Source organism: Corvus cornix, chromosome 2 (genome assembly GCF_000738735.6).
Source record: "Corvus cornix cornix isolate S_Up_H32 chromosome 2, ASM73873v5, whole genome shotgun sequence".
In the NCBI taxonomy this organism is placed as follows: Eukaryota; Metazoa; Chordata; class Aves; order Passeriformes; family Corvidae; genus Corvus; species Corvus cornix.
In genome coordinates this window covers 56,150,534-56,167,043 of record NC_046333.1, presented here as the reverse complement: position 1 = coordinate 56,167,043, position 16,510 = coordinate 56,150,534, and the positions used below count along the sequence as shown (strand labels likewise).

Genomic DNA, 16,510 nt, shown 5'->3' with positions numbered 1-16,510 from the left:
TTCAGATTTGGACGATTCTGGAGTTACCCCCAAGCAATCCAGTTTCAGGTGGCTCCCCCATGGCACTGCACATGTGTAGGCTGTCCCCAGTGCTGTGGCAGCCCTGGGAGGCTCAAGGGTGGCCACAAGTTTGGGGCACAGCTGTGTGTGTCCCCGTGCTGGCACAGCAGTCGGGCTGCAGGGCTCTGGGGGCTTTGGCTCAGCTGCAGCAGCAGAGGTAATGCCCAGGCTGCGTCAAGTCTGCCAGGACAAAATGACTCTTCAGAAATGTTTTGACCAAAGTTGAGCTAAGAGAGTTTATTCATCCCACGCTTTGTGCTGTGAGCACATTTCTTCCTGGAAACAGGAAGACTTGCCATGGCAGGAAGGCAGGGGTGTGGGGTCCCTCCCTATGCAGGCACTGGGGAGGAGGGAGTCCTGTGCTAGGCACTCCACAGTACTTTAATTAGACCCCAATTAGCTTTTCTTCCCCGGGCTACAAAGGCTTGAAAGTCCAGCCAGACAAATAAGATTTCTAAAAATGGTTGAAAATACTTAGGGAAAGGACTTCTGTGTGCTAGGAGACTAAAAGATGACCTTGTTTATCAAAGGGATGGGAGGTGGAGGAGCAACACAACTGATGAGTTCAAAATGAGAACTCATACAAATACTGAAAAAATCTTACTTTCCGTTTTTCAGCAAATGGCAGGCAAATGATAGACAACGCATTTTAAATTATTTTTAAATGAACATTTGTTTCTATGGTGCTAACAGATGTGACACCTAGTGTCATTAGATAATTTTGAGGCAAAGAGTATAAGAACTTTTATGTGGGTAAGGGGAAGAGTAACATTTGTGCTTTTTCCTACAAAGTTCTTAGTATTTGGCTTACTGGATTTTTTTTTTTTAATATAATTTTCTTTTCCATAATTGGGTCTTAAGAACTCACCTTCTCACAGATGAGGGCTAGGAAGAAAATTCCCATGTGAAGAATTTGTTCCATAATTGTCGAGACTGTTGGATTTTCTTCTGTGATGTCTTGCTCTGAGCACGATCAGAGATAAAGCACCAGACAGTATTCAGATCCCTATGGTAGCTTTTATGTAATGTTACATGTTTCCATGATTTTTCCCTTTTTCATGCATTTTTTCATGCATTAGCTATGGCTAATATGGGTATTTGTGACTCTGGCCTCACTGCAGTTCACTTTGTGTCTGTCCCTGGCCGGACTGCTGTTCATAATCTTATAATGTGCTTAAAGACCAATTTGGAATGTCACATAATGTAAAGGCAGCTTTTTATTTAAGTCTGTGTCGCACCTGCAGTTTATGTTACTATGCTTGTAAAAGACTTTCATAGTTCCCTCAGGGTTCTAAGGGCAGCACAAAGTTTTGATTCTAAGTTATAATCCTTTGAGGCTTTAGGGTCTGGTTAGCTCTGCAGTCATTTCTGTCCCTCTGTCAGCTTTCATCCAGAAGCTGACATCTCTTTGAATGCTTGAGCTGCTAGTTTTCAGATTCCTCTATAGGCTGGCTCCTTGGAGGCCGCATTAGTAGAAGCTACTTGTATCCTGCTCTAAAGAGAGCTTAATGAAATTTACAATCAGCCAAAGCTGTATTTGAGGTGTTTTGATGAGGACTTTTTGGTTGAAGTAAAACCAGAAAAAATGCAGCTCGTTCTAAGAGTCTGATGTGTTATTTTGTGTTTGACTCAAAACATACACTTTTATTGTTTCTATATACCCAGAATTGTTCCTAGTCATATTTATAGCCAATCAAGAAAAAACAGTCAATCAATAAAGTGTGCTCAGCTCCTTAAAAGATGAAAACAGCAGAATTTTTAGGAATACAAAAATACCAAGCACGTTTAGCACAACAGCTGGATCAAGTAACGTTTGGGAAAAATAGTGGAGTTCATGACAACTGAGAGCCATTATAGCTGAATTAAAGCACAGTCTGCCTAAACCAAAACACAGATTCAGTAAAAACAGACCAGTGCTGAATCATACAGCATCCCCAGCAATTGCAGCAATGTTTGGCCTTTGAAAGAGAAAGTAAACTCTCAGATTTTAATTTTTTTAAATGGAATTCATCCTAGGTAAGCAAAACACCTAGGAATGAGTAACTGGAATAAATGAGGGTAGATTTTTATAAAGCTGGTATATAGTAAGGTGCTGGAAAAGGTGTGCATGTGCTTATGTTTGTGTGTCTGGTTGTGTGTGTTTGTTGATTTTCTAGAATACACAGGGTGTTGAGAAAAACATTTGGAAACATAAAAACTAGAAACCAATGTTGCTAATTTTCTGTATTTAATATAGAATACTTACTGCATTTGTATTAATTTTACATTTTTAGATAAAAGAAAAATATAGCTAGAAGGGTGAAGCAGTTTTAAATACAAAACTAATTTTTTGCCTTTTTACTTTTCAATAATTTGGGAACTAAAGAGAACTAGACACTGAAAATTTTTATTATATTGATTTTCATACTGAACCCTCAGCACCCAACAATAAATACACAACTTTGCTTTTCTTGCACTGCCAGCAGCAAAACGTTCAGTTCCAAATGACTGTAATTCTGATATAATACATTATTGATAACCTTTCTGTGTGCCTTAATTTAATTCTGCTGTATTGACACATTAGTTTTGCAGTCAACCATCTTTACAAACTTGTAAAAGCTATGGAATATGTTAATACGGGAAGGTGCATGCTCCGATGAACTTCAATGCAGTCAACGTAAAGTAGCCCCAGCTGAGGGTGTTCTTAAAGCAGAAAGCCCCACAGGGTGAAATTTGGGACACAGAGCAGGCATGCAGTTAGATCAAAGGGCTTTGTTCAAAAGCTTGCAAAGGGAGCTCTAGAGTTTCCAAGTGTCTGTGTTACTTCCCAGCCATTCTGTACAGCAGAAACATACTTTTCCCCAATGTGTATATGGTAATCAGCAGCTGTGCAAGAAGAGGAGAGACTCTGCAAGATTTCCTGTACAGCAATGGTGCAAGACTTTTATATACCACAGTTCACATGCTGTAGCCCCTTGATATCATATTGATGACTAAAAGGTAAACCAGTATATTTGAGTAACAATTCAAGAAATCACTGTTACATTTTTCTGTACCTCTGCAGGTGATACTGTATTTCACACATAAGTGATTTTAATGCTGAATGTAAAGAATGTAAAGAACACTGACTAGTAACTATTAAGCACACAGAATAAAAAACAAAATGATGCACCTTTAAAAGAAACAGTAACACATGCACCTTTTCATGTTTGTACCCTGATTAAAAGAACATCATGAATTTCAAGTATGAAATGATACAGTGAAATCATGTCCTGTGAATAGGTATCAATGGTAGTCTAGGTAGTACAGTTTGCACTGTAGGTAACTTTCCATCTTGCAAAACAGAATCCTACTGCATATGTAGGTAAAGTGACTTGAAATGCTAAAACCTGACATGCCAACTGTTGCACTGGTTTACACTGATACAATGCTGTAGAATTCAACAGGACTATGGTGATTTTCACCAGCTGAGTATATGCCCCAAAGTGAATGAAGAAATGTATTCCAAACTGCTTTGCATGCTCTCCTTGAATTATCAAATCCTAGACAACTCCAGAGCAAATGGTATTTTATGACAAAAAAGGAGAAAAAAGAGAAAAAAATTAAGCCAAACAGCATTAGCAGCTGTTTTAATTTTCTGATTTTTTTTTTTTTTTTTTTTTTAAATTGTACTGAGAAATGAAGGTACTGAGAGAGATTTTGAATTGCTAATGGACGTTGGTCTGGTGTAATATCAATTAATAAAGTTACTCTGGATGTGTCTCAGAAGCTGTCATCACTGTTCATAGTATTCTGTAAACATGAAACAAGTTTTAATAATGCCTTTTGAGAACATAACTTATCTTGCAGATTCTGAAACCAGTATTTCATCAGTTACAAACAGGCTTAACTTTAAATGACTTCTGTCAGCTTCAGTGGGATTTGTAATGTGTAAGGTAGGCACACATGGAGCAGTAAGAACTGAATCTTATTTCTGATACATTTCTGTACCAGCATCCTGCTTTTCTCCACATCTCTCAATGCCACTAAGAAGTGCAATTCTGACCTTTTGTATAAAAAAAGCAATGAATAGAATTTTTTTGAGAAATAATGGAACTAGAGTTAAGATTTTTATCACACATTACAATTTATATAGTATTCTTGCTGATTTACTAAGCTTAAGTATCTTTATATAGACCTGAGCTGCCTGACACTGAAATCCGTAGACTTACAAGGCCAAATTCTTGGTTTAATTTAACTGTAGTCAGTGGAATTACAACAAGAGTAAATCACACTGAATGATTTTAAATACTCTGAATCTCCAATCCTATTTCATGCAATTGTCCATCCAGAAAAAAACCCCAAAACAAACCAGCACCTAAATTTGCTGCCTTTATGCTTTTGTTTAGGCATCAATCTTACTTCAAGCCCAGATGGGCAACTTTACCACTGCAAGAAAACTTTCTTCAGTTTCAAGATGCTGCACAAACTTGGCCCCTGGCTTAAGCATCTGGAATCAACAGATACTTGCTGGGCCTTCTAGAAACAAACTAAAGCCAAAGGCAGCCTATGTAATGTTTTCTAATTTTAGTTTTTCAGACAACATTCCCCCACTATGTGTAAAATTAGCTCTACAATAGCATTTCAAAGTAATCTGGTTATTCCTTTACATATTAAAGCAAACAAAAATGCTCTAACGCATAAAAAATACTAAATCTGAACACATATACTACTCTAGTTGCAAAACTCAATGTACAAGTATGAAGCTTATTTATGATTTTTTTCAGACTGATCTATCTTCCAGCCTCTCTAAGAAGCTAGCTTCACTTCAACAACCAAAATATATACTAAATGCAAATAAACAATAAAGCAGCAAGACTCAACACATTTTTTTTTGCAACTACCCTTTCACAGGACTAATGTGTTTTCATAAGAAATGATATACTAAATCATAATAGCAATAATTTAGATTAATGTCAAATAACTTGAAGATAAATGTGTCCACATCTTCAATAAACACAGACTCCATTTCCTGGCGTCTTGGTGCTGTTATTAACCATGTGTCCTCACAACTACAGTCAGTTACTAAAGGAAAGCCTTTTTCTGCAAGTACTTTTTGTGAGCAACTATACTCAGCCGACTAAGCCCTCTCTGCTCTCTGGGACTGCTCAGCTGAGGTACAGTATTTGTGTCTTTGCAGACTTAGGCCTTCAGACTGAAGAGTATCAAGCTAGTGAGGAAGTACAAATACACACTGTTAACACAGAAAGCAGAAGACAAGACATACAGAAGAAAGCACCCTGTGATGCCTTTGGGAGTTATAATACAAACATCACTTCCAAAGTATACAGTTCCAACTTGTAACACAGCATTTTGAGGGTGTAACTTTTCTTTACCTAGAGCATTCGAAGACATTATACTTTTAAAGCTGTTCAAAGTAATGCAGCAAAATATTACATTAACAATAAAATTCATATGAGATTCAAGGGCAGATATAGACCACTTAAATGAATTGGAATGAAATGGACCATAAATACATTAATCTGAAGGCTTGTGAGGAATTTACAAGGAAATCAAAGACTGCAAGGAACAAATGAATGTTCATCTGTGGGCTTGGTTTCAGAGCCAAAATTATACAGCTTTGTTAAGAAAACAGATGCTATTGGAAAAATAAACGGCACCTTTATATTTTCCCTATCTCAAGTATTTTAAAATGTGTTTCTTGCCCTAGCACAAGGGACTGCCTTGCCTGTGAATGGTGCCTGGCTAAGACTCCTTGAGACTTTCAGTCCATGTTTCACTTGGAACTGGCTCTCACTCCTTACGAAAAAGCACTGTCATAATGTAAACTTCATTTGCTCACAGTTCTGTGACTCCAAATGGGTTGTAGGAAGGGAGTTCAATCTCCTGGCAAAGAGATTTTGAACACTGTGAAGAATGACAGTGAGGTTTTTAACAGTGCTTAATAAAAGGCAGATGGGTGTTGAATTCCATTTGTTGGAAAGAAACAGAGATAACTTCACTCTCATGACCAGTGACAAGACTAGAAGCTGAGTCAGGGGAGGTTTAAGTTGGATATCAGAAAAAGATCCTTCACCTAGGGGATGACTGGGCACCGGAACAGGCTCCCCAGGGAAGGAGTCATAGCACCAAGCCTGGTTCAGAGAGAGTTCAAGAGGTGTTCAGACAGCACTCTTAGGCACATGGTGTGATTCTTGGAGTTGGACTCAATGATCCTGACAGGTCCATTCCAACTCAGCATATTCTATGATTCCCTTAATATTGACTATTACAAAGTGATCAAAATTTTCAGACAGTGCTGGCCTTCTCTCTTTGTGACATGGTATACTATAGGGTAATGCTTTTCTTTTCAACTTACTATGCAAAATAGAAAGGAGAATGTGTGTGGTGGAGGTGAAATAAAACAAATCAAAATACAACAAAGCTGGAACACCACAGGGTTGCTAGACATCTAAGGAGAAAAAGCCTCTGATCTCATGATGCTGCAGTCCTTCTATCATGTTATGATAGGTAACTTCAGTTCAAAATGTGCATGGCAACCAATACTTTCACACAAACACATCCCCCCTGAGCTTACCTAAGCCACCTTGTACAGCCTCACATCCACAAACTTCTTGCCAGCATCCAATTTCTGATGTACCTTTTGTCGTAGCTGCAACTCATGGTTACGGCCACCTTTCTTAAAAGGGACTCCAAGATAAAGTCCCTGCAAGAAATCATGGAGGGTTTTGGTCTTGTTAGAAAAACACTGCTCATTTTACTAGTATGCTGCAGACTCAGGCTGTATTTTAAACCCAGTTCAGTGGATTTTCTATCACAGATGAAGGATGATTGATCGAGATACACACCATCTACCCCAAATACAGCATTTTGTCTTTTCCCACAGAATGTCCAGAATTCAGTGTCATCCCTATTGTGTAGTGGGAGAGTTTTCTTAGGGGAGTTCTTATATCGGTGCTGTTTAAAACACAAAAAATAAAAGTCAACTGTCACAGAAACAGTAAACATACTGTCCCCTTTAGATCATGGGAAGACCTTTCCTCAGGAGAATATTTTGGCAGTTAAGGTTTGCTTGTGCCTAGTACTTGTGGCAGGGTCTGTACTTTAAACTGCCATAGCCAAAAGGGAATGAGCTTGATTAGCTACATGAATACAACCTGTCTTGAGAGTTGGGGACTGTTTCACAGTTGCTCCACGCCATGCTGGGAGGAATCCTCTCCCTGGGAATAGTGATCTTGGGGAAGGCGAGGGGAAGCAGGGTAAGCAGTAGGAGGCTGGCATTGCTAGTCTTGTTTGTATCCATAGAAAACTTCTGTGTAACAGGAGCATCATTGTGTGCTCTTGTAAAAATGTGCATCACAGACAGTTTTTCAGGGATCTTCTGTATTTCGTACATGAGCTTCTGAATCAAAAGCTTTTCTGGCTGACCAATTGAACATTATGTTCAATCTAATCTATTCTAGCTCATTGCTTTGCTTGAACCAAAAAGTGTGAAAGTAGCACACACTCTGCCATATTCTACTGTACTACTTCCCTGTTCCTAATGAGAAGCAAGGAAAAACTAGAGTACAAATCACTGGCTGGCCAAGACTGGAAGCTGCAGAGTCACAAGGCAGTAATTTAGCTCACAGCTACTTCAGTGGTAGTGGGAGTACCAGCAGGGTGAGATGCAAATGATAGGTAATTGTTGCTGTAGTGAGAGGAAGCAGGAAAGTTGGAAAACTGCTGAGGTAGACTCCTCAGGGCTTCCTTCACAGTGTCACAGAAGGATGATCTGGGATAAGGAGAGGACTGCTTGAGTGGCTGAGTGATCTATCACTACATGTACTTAACAAGTGCCAGAGAACTACTGTGTAGAATTAGAGGTTTCCCATCCCTGGAACTGTGAAATTTGTCTCTGTGCCAAGCCTAGTTGCTCATGCTTAATGGAAGGACCAAAATCGGCCACTCTGTGCCAACACTTACCCTGCCACCCACGCACATAGTCTGAACACAACAAAATGCCATGCAGCCCTCCTATTCTGCATTTTTGGAGGTGGCATAACAATAGTTAACAGTAGCTCTCATGTCGGCAGAGCAGCTCAGAAAGCTCATTCCTACTCCACAGCCTACAAAAAGTATTTTCCCATAGCAGATGATCTGCATTATTATTTACACTGGGTGTCAGACAGACTTGCTAAGCTCTCATACGTGCTCCTGTAAGATGGTGATCCACCTGGACTCATCCAGCAAAACCTCCATGTGGATAACCTTATCAAAATCCAACTGTGCAAAACCATACTATTTTGGATGACCAAAGGATTTTCACTTTGGAGCAGGAGTCAACGTCTATTGCACAACACTGCACACTAATAGACAGTGTCAGTGCCTCTCCTGTAGCAGAGCTGTGCATTCTCCAGTGTCTGCAGCTGAACTACAGCCACTGTCTCTGTGGACAGCTTAATCTGCTCTCAAGCTGTCACATAAGACCTTTTTTTATATCTACCCAGAAAAAGCTCTAGCTTATGCAAAATCTAAAAAATAGAGCTGTTGCTATGTTGAAGAACTGCACTGGAACTCATGACTTGAGTTGGCATAAGTATCTGGAACTAAAATCCTGTTCATGAGTCTTGCTTTATCATCTTATGCTTATGAAAGTGAATGACAGGAGAAAACAAAACAACTGGAAAAAAGTCTTCCCCCTATATTTATATGTAATTTTTCCACATAGTCAAACTCACTTGCGAACTCTCCTACTCTCTGCCCATTTTTTCTATCTTTCCATCACATCACAATTTTCCTCCTGCATCTAGCTACTCAAAATTGATCCTAACATTAAAGAACTGGAGCTTAATTTTTTTTAAAAAAGGCTGAGAATTAGCATAACATGATGTATGTGTGAAACATGGAATAAAATGAAGGGCTCCATATTGTTGAACATTCATTTCAAACCCTTTAGGAATAATTGTACAAAGGAATCTGTCAGTCTGTGAAAATTCATTTTTCATTCAGTGGCAGAGACTGTTCTCTGTCTGGATTTAACATGAGCATGACAGTGGGAGCAAGTATCCATGTAAACACCAGAAAATGGGTTTTTTTCAGGCATGTGGATGGGTTTAAGGTGCAGAAAGCTAATAGTGTGAATGTGAATTTGGCTTGCTCAAAAATGGACAGTGAGCTTGAGAGCTTTACGACACATCCTTGTAGACACCAAAGTAAATCACGAGTTTAACGTGATGTGTTTTCCCATCTCCTTTCAAACAGTACCGGTTGCTTTAGTGCAAATGAACATTTAAGTGGTAGTTTGAATAAATTCATAGTTGGATGCTTTTCTTCCATAAAACCCTATCAGTTTCAATGCTTATTTAATACACATTGTTTGCATTTACATTTTTCACATTAAAAGTATGCTCCTTTTCACTCATCCTGACAGTATTTTCCGAATAGTTCCTTAAAATCTCCAAATCTCCTTTTTAATCTTTACCAAGTGTCAGTTATTTGTGGGCGCTTTTTTTCCCCCCCCTTTTTTTTTTTTCTTTTCTCTTTTTCAAAGAAGGCCATATATTTTGTCTGATCCTTTCTGGAAACAAAAAATCTGCTCTATCACAATCACCAACAATCAAAATACTATAGCAGAACTTCTTACTTTCTCTAGCCTTGCAGAAGTCTCATTAACATTGGGCTGGATAAAACCCACCAATATATTCTAACAGATAAAATATGCAATGTGAAGGGAAAAAGACCACATGGTTAAGGACTTTTGATTTATCTTTCTGTTTTGCATGGTCCTTCAATGAAGGCTGGAAATCCAAATATTACAGAAGTTTTCACAGGACTTTTAAGTCAAAGCAAATTTTCCACTAACTTTACTCACAGCAACCTTATCTTTCTGTTTTGCATGGTCCTTCAATGAAGGCTGGAAATCCAAATATTACAGAAGTTTTCACAGGACTTTTAAGTCAAAGCAAATTTTCCACTAACTTTACTCACAGCAACCTTGGGTTTTTCTGCCCAGAAAGCAAAAAGCTCATCTGAGAATGGTGCTGGTTAATTTTTGTTTCTGATGAATACATGAAGAACTGATGGTATCTACTTGGCCTGGAAGAATCACTTTTGAGAACAAGTTTCCACTTGATTCAGTTTTGTTTGGGTGCCTATCACTGAATTAAAAACATAACACATAATTTTTTCCAGAATACTTTTTAATGGGAAAATATATGAGTTTCAAAATTTTGAGTGTTACAGCTAAAGTAATGATTTTCAGCTGGTTTCTCGGAGAGTCTAATGAGCCATTTTTCATCTTATTTGTGCACACTACTCTTAAGTGGTCTTTATGGTTCTTAAAATGTATATATTGCACATCAGTATGCAATACTTGCTAAGCTTCAAACTAAAGGGAAGAAATAATATAGCAATAGTATATTTGTCAGTTTATATGTCCACATCTTTCTTCTTTTAATGGCCTAGTTAATTAAAATCAATGAGAAAGCTTCTTTCTGTTTTACATAAATTATTGAGACTTGATGGTTACAGAGTCTAGTCCAGAAACTAGAATTGTATTACAGCCATTATCTAATAATTTGCAAGACACAGATAAGAAAACAAACAGCTCACAAATAAAACTCCAATTTGAGTCCTACAGACTGTTGGACTGTTAAAATTGTAGTCATGTTTTTGTACATCTGAACTGTACTTGCACAAAAAAATAGATATGAAAATAAAATTGGAAGCTTAAACATATAAAATCCCATTTACTCTTCTAGAGACTGTTTCTGAATTTTTTCTTCATTCAAAGTAACCTGTATACTCAAGGCTTAGTAATCAAAAGGAAGTAAAAGTGATAGCTTATTGATAGTCAGTTATTGAAGATTTCACCTCTCTGTGAAAGTAAAAATATATTTCTTAAATTTTCCTCTACTACTGCAGTTTGGAAAAATGCTTTTTCTAACATACTAATTTCAAGAAAATAATTTACACATTAAAAAAAGTGTGAAATCCTGTTAACATAAAAAAAGATCTTGATATTTAGCAGTTTTGAAGCAATAAAATAAATATGTTAGGTTCCTAAGCTTGCAATCAATTCAAGCTTCAAGCACAAAACAACAAAATCACTCAAATAGCCTAGTTATCTTCTAATTCACATTGTATATAAAAGTCTATTCCTGAACCTACTGTATATGAAAAATACTAGCCAAGTGGTTCTTTCTATAAAACAGAGTTCTTAGAATAAACTTCCTCATTATTCAAATGTGTCTTATATATGGAACATAATTAATTTATGTGGCCTTTAAAACCAAACTGTATGGTTTCTCATTCATATACATATTTGACAACTGAGGTGTTTTCAGTTGTGAGTCAGGTAAGTGCTCTGAGTTTGCTGGCTAAAAGGCCAAAACAGCATGTTTTCTCTTTATTTTCCATATTAAAGTTGGTCTAATACCTAACAGCAGAAAGAATTATATGTATAATAAAACATGCTTTTCAAAGACAGTGAGTAAACCTGTGAAAAGCAGCAAGGCACAATATTTTCTTCTTATTCACCAAAACAACCACTAAGTATAAAAACCAAGTAAGAGTTATCATGCTAGAAACCCTCCCCTATGCAGAAGATGTTCAAATGCTGCAATTTAGTGATTCCTTTCATTAAAAAGGCTCTGTACACATAGCACTAAATTTCTTTTTTTTGCAAACATGACACCCTCATTTTTTGGTGTGTTTTAAAACAGAAACAGCAGGAAAAGATGCTCAATTATTGAGCCTATCAGACACTAATAGGCTGAAAAAAACCTGGAGTGTGGGCATAGCCTACACAGAAATATGCACAAATCCTATTTTTAGAATTTTACTAACCACACAGAAGACAACACGGGGTACACGAAACTAAGCCTAAGCAAGGAGGTGCACAAAGTTCTTGTCTCATCATTGACTTAAGCTGTGGGACTAAAAGAAGCTACATTTGGTAACAGGAATGTAGGGGACATTGACACTGTGTAGCTATGGAAAATTTGGAAGAATCTTGCTGGAAATAGCACCTGTGAGCGTCACTGAAACCTGTTTATGTAAGGGAGCTGAAGGAGAAGAACAGGAAGGCTGGTGTGAGCGTGGACAGGGAGAAGAGAAAAGGGCTGCACCTGATGGATTGCTACAGTTCAGCAATCAGCACTTCACTAGCTGGCTTTGGTGATTCTGTCCTTGGCTATTGAGTGTGGCTTTTTCTGAAGAATTATGTAGTAGTGATTAAAAGGAAAAAAAAAGGTTGGTGGGAGATAGAAACTTCTCCTTTCATTACTTAGAACACCCTGTTCTCCGCTAAGAAGAGCACAGTGCCTGGTTGTGGGTGTTCTAGGAGCTATACTTAATACATCTTTTGTTATTCAGCACTTTTCAGCTGCTGTTGAACCACTCCTGTTGAACAGAAGACATACAGGCTTAGTTATCACTAAGAAGAATTGCACTCTGAAGTCTTATTTAAAGGTGTACAAAGAGTTTTCATCACAGCACTTTCTTTTTCACATACACAATTCCTACATCCTACACATATGGCAGTAATGAGTAAAGGTACTAAAATACTAGAGCTATACCAGTAAAATAAGAAGAGCAAGGGCATGGATTTGAGCACAGTCCCCCAGTTGTCTGTGCTGTCTAACTATAAACATGATTCCTGGCATGGTATTAGCCAATGACAGTGCTTTGCCCAGCCAGAGAACAGGCTTTCTCAGTTTACTAGTGTAAGTGAAGCTCCACATGGTTTGGCAAGGAAGACTGGAATAAGATTAAGCCTATGGCATGTCAAATGGAATTTCTTCCTAAAGAGATCCGGAAAAAGAGGTAATTTGAAAAATTGTTGGTCCTTTGCAACCAGGCCCTTGCTACCACAAGGACCCCATTAGAGAAATATTTTCCCTAACCCTGCCAAGACAGAACTTAGATTTCTTGGTTTTGTTCCTGCCATTCCCAGTGGAAAGATGTTCCAAAATGCGACCATTAATGCAGCCTTTTGCAAACTGTTCTCCTGAATAGTCTCATTTATAACCTGATCCTACTATATTAGACAACATACAGCACCATGTTGCAGCAGCTCTGCTTCTGATTCCGTAAGCCAGCCCCTGTTTTTCTCTGCTGCTTTCTTAGCTCTTTGATACTACGATTGGGAAACACTGCTCCAGTAGCTAAATTCCTTGTGATTTCCACATTCTCATTCGTTTTTGGGCCAACACTAACCTTTGGCTTAAAGTGTTCTCTCCCCTCCTTTCTGTTTTTACCCTAATAATGTGTCTACAATCAGCAAACACTTTCTTTATTCTTTAGCTTTGCTAAGCTTAATAGAACAGATTCTTACATGGAACAGATGCACGTTTCTCTCTGAAAGTTTTAAGCCCAATTTGGAAAATATCATCTCCTCTACATTTTCACCCTGTATTAGTTGGTGGAGAGCTCTGGGAGAGTTCCCTGAGCAGTTGCTGGGAAGGCACAGCAGCTGAATGACCTGATAAGGTATGTACGTACTATAGATAGCTCAGCGCTAGGTAAAATGTGGAATGTTTTCAAAAGTGCTAAACTCCGTAGAAAACTTTTCTAATTGCTACTGTTGCAAGAGTCCCCTGACTTTTGGCTCGGTTTGTTGTTCTAAATTAGTGTCTAAAAATTATTAGCAAAAATTTCACTCTGGCCCATCTTTCCCTGTGAACATTAAAAATTATTCACGCTCAGGTCCACTGACCCATACAGGGATACTGTTGGATATCAGTGCAGTGGGTCTGCAGCTCCCCTAGGGTGTAGGAACAGAGAGAATGACAAAGGCAAGGCCAAGATTAGAAGGTTTGCTGCTGTGACAGCTCCCTGGCCTTCAGCTTGCTGCTCACAGAGCTTCCAAAATTCTGATGTTATGCATCTGTGATATCTCTGTGTGCAGATGCCTCGTGTATGCTCTTGCCAGGCCTAATTTGCAACTTGCCTGTTCATGCTGGTTATGTTTTCCATAGCCTCATTCTGGGCATAAAGAAAAGCACAGCCCACTGCATGCAAGCATCCAAGTGGTCCTTTTAAAATCTGGCTTGTTTAAAGTAGACCTAATTTAACCATGTAAAACACACTTCAGTGTCTAACAGTAACAAAAAGCTTTATCCAGGAGACAGGTAAGATCCACTTACTATCCTAGCAGTGGACCATGACCCAGACAGTGCAGATACCTGAAATGCAGTTAACAGTGAAGATTGCCACAGGAGAGACCTGCCAGTGAGATGGCTACAAATACCCCTGTCACAACTGGAAAAGTTACATTGCCCAGCTCACTGCTAAGGACCTGCTTCTGCCAAGCATGCCATGGATGAGGATGTAATGCTGGCTCACCACCTAGAGAAGATGAAATAGAGATGAGGAAGAGAGAAGCCTAAGGGACTGTCACAGGAGTAAGCAAAGCTGGCTGCCTCACTTAGCATCAGCTGTATTCATTGGACCAATATTCCCACCCAGGTCATGTCCAGGTAAATGCACTGAAATCATGCTAGGGAACAGCTTTTATGGATTTAAAATACTTCTTTTTCCCCAGTACAGTATTAAAAAAATAAAAGTTTCTTTTCAAAATACTGAAAATATATTTTAGTTAAGGTAAAAATACTAAATATAAAAATTTCAGGTAATATTTAAAATAACTGTGCTATAAAGACAAGTGAATTGCTTAGTCATTTTGACATTCAATAATAGCACATTAACCTTAGTGGAGAGGCATGTGCCAGTGTCCCCACATGGTGGTTTAGGAGAGAAGGTCATGCAATTCTGCGTAGAAAACAAGCCTGCTTAGTAAGTGACATGTGAGGGATTTTGAAACACCAGTGTTCATGCACTTGTGATGCACCGGGGGGTGTTGCAGGTAAGGCAGCACAGTATACAGCGTACAATGCAGCACAAATACTTCTCTGTGCTTGTTACAGGTATAGGATTCTCTGCTTCTGAACCAGAAATATTTTTTCTATTTTCCTTCTTGGCTGACAATGAAAACAGGTTGAAGGCAAAAATCTGTACTGATTTTCATTGGCTCTGCTCATGTCTTTGAGCTGGACATCAGAAAATTATTTGGAATGAGATGAAGAAAATATGCTTGCAGCTGTTTCCAAGGGGGAATGATGGGTCAGATGATGGACCAGAATGTGTCTGCATTTCAACACAAACTGACCATTTGGAAACTGAAACAGTAAGAACAGGACAGTTTTTTGAAATGTGCACACAAACATAGCTAAATAATAACCTGTTTGTGTATGAAAAAACCTAAAAGCCGAGACATTTATTATGATCATCATCACTGTTACTTTTATAGAGCAATGAAATGATAAATTAATTCATCCAAGTTTTCAAGTGGGGAAGCACCTGCATATATGCTATGAATGAACAGTAGCTGGATGTATTAACGCATGTATCACTTAACTGCAGGTTGCAGAGATCTGATATTTCAATGCCATTCTTTAAATATCACGTAACAATAATAATAAAGAAGTACCAAATCAAGCTTCAGCAGCTAGAGAGAGAGAGAAATTGCATCATGTTTTGGCAGTGACTCAATCATCAAACACTGGCAACATTCAATATTAGAAGGATAAAATGGCAGCAAAACTGGTCAGCAGCTTCTCTTCGTCTGGAGTTTTCCCAGGTAGATAAACAAAACAAAACCAAAACAAACATAAAGCTGCAACAGGAGCAGGTCAAAGCCCCGGCCCTTGCACTGCTGATAAAAGTAAACTAGATTGATTTCCATGGATAAGCACATCACAATCCCAAAATAAAAGGCAAGTGCATAAAACCTCCAAATAATGATCTTCGCTAGGACAGCTATGTGGCTTGTATGGGACAGTGGCCTTGTCAGCTACATGTTGTGTTCATTTATGGTTCCTCTTCAGTCAGCATTTATGATGCATTCACCTCACTGGAGTTTTGGCTGGATGACATGTGACAGTCCATATTCTCCTTGAATTTCTCCAGATCATGGAAATATGGGTGAGAGAGGGCAACATATGCAGATATTCGCTTGGCTGGGTTGAATGCTAAGCATTTCTGAAAGTATGAAAAGAAGTTGGTTTTAGCTCAAATGTACAGGTAACAGTGCTAGCTATCATTGCATACATACGTTAATGCATACCACCTTCAGTTCATGGTCAGTATGAGACACAACAGGGTCTCAGAAGGTGGTGCACAATGATCATCCATATTAAAACAAGCAGTGGGGTCAGAGAATAAGAGTATGGTCACCTCAAAAATTACATGCCAGAAAATTCAAGTATTCACAGTTTATGAAATTCCAGAATACAGTTTTTCTTGAATTCACATGCACAGGACAGCCTTCATCTGGTTATGTTCTGTGTTCGGTTTTCCCTCTTCTTCCTCACTGCACTTCGATGGCCCTCCTTCCACATCTGTATCCCAGCCTTTGTCCAGCTGGCACTGAAATCTCTGCCCCAACCTTGTGTTTATATCTTGCTCTTTGCTTCATCCACCTCCATGT

At 38.5% G+C, this 16,510-nt stretch overlaps 1 protein-coding gene across 5 annotated transcripts in view; it reads right to left on the bottom strand.

Moving 5' to 3' along the window:
- Window positions 1–2,430: 2,430 nt before the first annotated feature.
- The window catches only part of CDK6 (cyclin dependent kinase 6), a 139,425-nt gene continuing 125,345 nt past the window's right edge, over window positions 2,431–16,510 (bottom strand). For 4 of the 5 annotated variants that reach the window (XM_039550161.1, XM_039550158.1, XM_039550160.1 and 1 more), the window contains one exon: window positions 2,431–16,062. In XM_039550161.1, the coding sequence (XP_039406095.1) occupies window positions 15,916–16,062 (147 nt within the window). In that variant the 3' untranslated portion in view covers window positions 2,431–15,915. The remainder of the gene's footprint in view (window positions 16,063–16,510) is intronic. The other variant, XR_005601625.1, reaches the window with a different exon arrangement.